This window comes from Micropterus dolomieu, linkage group LG03 (assembly GCF_021292245.1).
Source record: "Micropterus dolomieu isolate WLL.071019.BEF.003 ecotype Adirondacks linkage group LG03, ASM2129224v1, whole genome shotgun sequence".
Taxonomy (NCBI): Eukaryota; Metazoa; Chordata; class Actinopteri; order Centrarchiformes; family Centrarchidae; genus Micropterus; species Micropterus dolomieu.
Genome location: NC_060152.1, coordinates 19,595,209 through 19,599,382, shown reverse-complemented (window position 1 = coordinate 19,599,382; position 4,174 = coordinate 19,595,209). Strand labels below are relative to the sequence as shown.

Here is a 4,174-nt window from a genome sequence, read left to right as displayed (position 1 = left end):
GCTCCCATTGACGATGAGGGTGACAAGATTGTTGGAGGCTACGAGTGCGGAAAGAACTCTGTGGCCTATCAGGTCTCTCTGAACGCTGGATACCACTTCTGTGGAGGCTCCCTGATCTCCAGCACCTGGGTGGTGTCTGCTGCTCACTGCTACAAGTCGTACGTGCAGACATTATTTGCAGACATACGCACTCTAAACAGGCATATCAATCGCCTCATTACTTACATGTAATTTAACCCTCTTTCCTCTCCCTGCAGCCGCATCCAGGTGCGTCTTGGTGAGCACAACATTGCTGTCAATGAGGGCACAGAACAGATCATCGACTCTGCCACGGTCATCCGTAACCCCAAGTACAACAGCGGCAACCTGGACAATGACATCATGCTGATCAAGTTGAGCAGGCCCGCCAAACTGAACAGCTACGTCCGCACCGTGCCCCTGCCCTCCAGCTGTGCCAGCGCTGGCACCCGCTGTCTGATCTCTGGATGGGGCAACACCAGCAGCTCTGGAAGTCAGTAAAATACTGCAAATAGGAAAATATTTTTGGTACATGTCGGGGTATGAACATCAACATGTATTGTGTTTCTTCCTCTCTAGGCAGTTATCCTGATCGTCTGAGGTGCCTGGATGCCCCCATCCTGAGCGACAGCAGCTGCAAGAACGCCTACCCTGGACAGATCACCGTCAACATGTTCTGTGCTGGATTCCTCGAGGGAGGCAAGGACTCCTGCCAGGTACGAGCTGAAGTCATAATCACTGTTTGTTAAAGTCGACACACCAAACTTCAGGACTCCTCTGCTCACCTGTTGTCCTTTCTATCCGTGTCCTTTCAGGGAGACTCTGGTGGCCCCGTGGTGTGCAACGGTCAGCTGCAGGGTGTTGTGTCCTGGGGTTATGGCTGCGCCCAGAGGAACAAGCCCGGAGTCTACGCCAAGGTCTGCAACTACGTCAGCTGGATTCGCAACACCATGTCCTCCTACTAAAGTCACTCGACTGGAAGGAGCATCCATCTAAAGAATCTCTAACAATGACAACTGTTTCAAGAAAATAAACATTTAACATCAACCTCACTGTTATTCCTTGTTTTGTGCTGTTGGATAAAACATAGATTTACCAATGAAGACAGTCACCAGGAAGCAAAAGAAGAGCAAAATGTAATTTTCCTTTAGAAATGAACATAAGATATTTGCAAAAACTCATCTTATAAAAAACAAATAAAACTGCCGCAAAATGAAATACATTTCACCAATATTTGAGATAAAATACCTCAAAAAATAAAACTGAAAAAGATATATGTGTTTCTGTGCTCAAGAGGCAGAGTTCAGTGTGTCCCATCATACATACACAATACATTTTAGGATTGTACCAAACGTTGTGGAATTAGAGGGATTTTGAGAGAATGAATATTCAAGATGTCTTACTTGATCAATATAAGTACATCTTACTGCATGTTGCTCAAATCAGTAAAGATACAGCATATCTACCAATTTAAGGTTACTAAGTCTCTTTGGATGAGAAATACTGTTTATTTCATCATGCACTGGATATTTAATTTTCATTTTATCCTGCTATAGGCCTATATATGCATGTGTTTGCTTCTGTTCACCAGTGTGACAAAAGAAGATAAATACTGTCTGGAAATATTTCATTTTGCATTAAGATTCTGTTTGTGCCTTCAAAACATCCAAATCGATTAAAAAAAACATAGTATGGCAAACAATTCAAGATAAATACTCAGTGGTGGACAGAAACTAAGTACATGTACTCAAGTACTGTACCTAAATACAAATTAGAGCTATTTGTACTTTACTTGAGTATTTTATTTTCAAGCAACTTTCTACTTCTACTCCACTACATTTCACAGGGGAAACTCTTACTTTTTACTTCACTACATTTATCTGACAGCTTTAGTTACACACAAAACATGTGAAGAGGTATAAATTATGATGTTTTGAAATACATTAAACTACCCATAAGTTTATACAAATAGAGCTAAAGGAATTAGTTGATTGACAGAAATTTAATTGCCAACCATTTTGATGATTGTTTTTAAATTGTGATTGTCATGTCAGCATCCCCTGACAAGCATAACCATATTAACAGTACTTTTTACTTTTTATAGTTAAGTATTTTTAAAAGCAAGTACTTTTGTACTTTGACTCAAGTGGAAATTTAAATTGAAAACTTGTACTTTTAGTGGAGTGATATTTAGCAAGGGTATCTGCACTTTTACACAAGAACAGGATTTGTATACTTCTTTCACCACTGGGAATACTTGAGGGCAAGTATTGTCACCCCTTTTAAATATCTAGGAATTAACTAAATATCACTGCAGTACTGATACATAGACAATGTATGGCAGTAATTGCACAGAAAAAAGTGTTCAACAGTGCAAATAGACTGCATTCAAATAATCACTTTGACAATTTTACACTAGTTTTTATCTTGTTTTTTAGTTAATGTTTTATGACTCAGGGTTTTAACCAGAAGTACGAACAGGAGACAGGCAGGAAAATAAATATCTTTAACTGGACTTGTAGGTGAAAATATAAACACTAGAAATGAAATGCAGACAGCTTACAGACACTGTTTAAATGAAGGTTATTGTGTTTTTCTCCAGATGATGGTATGTTTTGCACATGACAACAAATAATGTGTAGCAGTAATGTATTGTAGCCTTCATTTCATTGAAAGATAACCAGGGATTTTAAGGATAGTATAAAACGCAACACCACATCCTTTCAACTCCTACAATAATCTCAAACAAATCCAGAAGAACATAGCTTTCATGAACAGTGTATGTGATCAGTGGTGGGCCTTAAGCTTGCGTCATCAATAAGTTGGCCCTTGTCTTCCAGATGTCTTTTCACACACACACCCGTTACTCAACAACATGAAGGTAAAAATGGAAATACATGTCCTTGGCCATTCAGATAACAGAGTGGCAGAGTGGGTATAAAAGGGCATGCAATGTACAGAGCGGACATCGAGGCTCAGACCGAACCCATCATGAAGACTTTCATTCTTCTGGCTCTGTTCGCAGTGGCATGTCAGTATTTATAATAGTCATTTTGTCTGTCTTTGTGACAGGGTAGGACTGACAGGTTATTTACTTTAAGATTTCTTTGAAAATGACTGTGCTGCAATACAGAAATTCTGCTAAATTCTCTACTCCTATCAGATGCCGCTCCCATTGACGATGAGGGTGACAAGATTGTTGGAGGCTACGAGTGCGGAAAGAACTCTGTGGCCTATCAGGTCTCTCTGAACGCTGGATACCACTTCTGTGGAGGCTCCCTGATCTCCAGCACCTGGGTGGTGTCTGCTGCTCACTGCTACAAGTCGTACGTGCAGACATTATTTGCAGACATACGCACTCTAAACAGGCATATCAATCGCCTCATTACTTACATGTAATTTAACCCTCTTTCCTCTCCCTGCAGCCGCATCCAGGTGCGTCTTGGTGAGCACAACATTGCTGTCAATGAGGGCACAGAACAGATCATCGACTCTGCCACGGTCATCCGTAACCCCAAGTACAACAGCGGCAACCTGGACAATGACATCATGCTGATCAAGTTGAGCAGGCCCGCCAAACTGAACAGCTACGTCCGCACCGTGCCCCTGCCCTCCAGCTGTGCCAGCGCTGGCACCCGCTGTCTGATCTCTGGATGGGGCAACACCAGCAGCTCTGGAAGTCAGTAAAATACTGCAAATAGGAAAATATTTTTGGTACATGTCGGGGTATGAACATCAACATGTATTGTGTTTCTTCCTCTCTAGGCAGTTATCCTGATCGTCTGAGGTGCCTGGATGCCCCCATCCTGAGCGACAGCAGCTGCAAGAACGCCTACCCTGGACAGATCACCGTCAACATGTTCTGTGCTGGATTCCTCGAGGGAGGCAAGGACTCCTGCCAGGTACGAGCTGAAGTCATAATCACTGTTTGTTAAAGTCGACACACCAAACTTCAGGACTCCTCTGCTCACCTGTTGTCCTTTCTATCCGTGTCCTTTCAGGGAGACTCTGGTGGCCCCGTGGTGTGCAACGGTCAGCTGCAGGGTGTTGTGTCCTGGGGTTATGGCTGCGCCCAGAGGAACAAGCCCGGAGTCTACGCCAAGGTCTGCAACTACGTCAGCTGGATTCGCAACACCATGTCCTCCTACTAAAGTCA

General features: G+C 42.8%; 2 protein-coding genes across 2 annotated transcripts; both read left to right on the top strand.

The window, feature by feature from the left end:
- LOC123968824 (trypsin-3-like) lies at positions 1–1,060 on the top strand (the record flags this gene model as incomplete). The annotated part of the gene is given in 4 exon segments (XM_046045800.1): positions 1–158; positions 258–511; positions 598–734; positions 834–1,060. Coding segments are annotated over 4 exon segments (699 nt in total), but the record flags the coding sequence as incomplete, so codon positions are not given.
- A 1,944-nt stretch (positions 1,061–3,004) lies between these two features.
- Positions 3,005–4,169, top strand: LOC123968819 (trypsin-3). The gene is made up of 5 exons (XM_046045792.1): positions 3,005–3,049; positions 3,182–3,344; positions 3,444–3,697; positions 3,784–3,920; positions 4,020–4,169. The coding sequence occupies exons 1-5, from the start codon at positions 3,010–3,012 to the stop codon at positions 4,167–4,169; spliced, it is 744 nt and encodes a 247-aa protein (XP_045901748.1). The 5' UTR covers positions 3,005–3,009.
- The last annotated feature ends 5 nt before the right edge of the window (positions 4,170–4,174 follow it).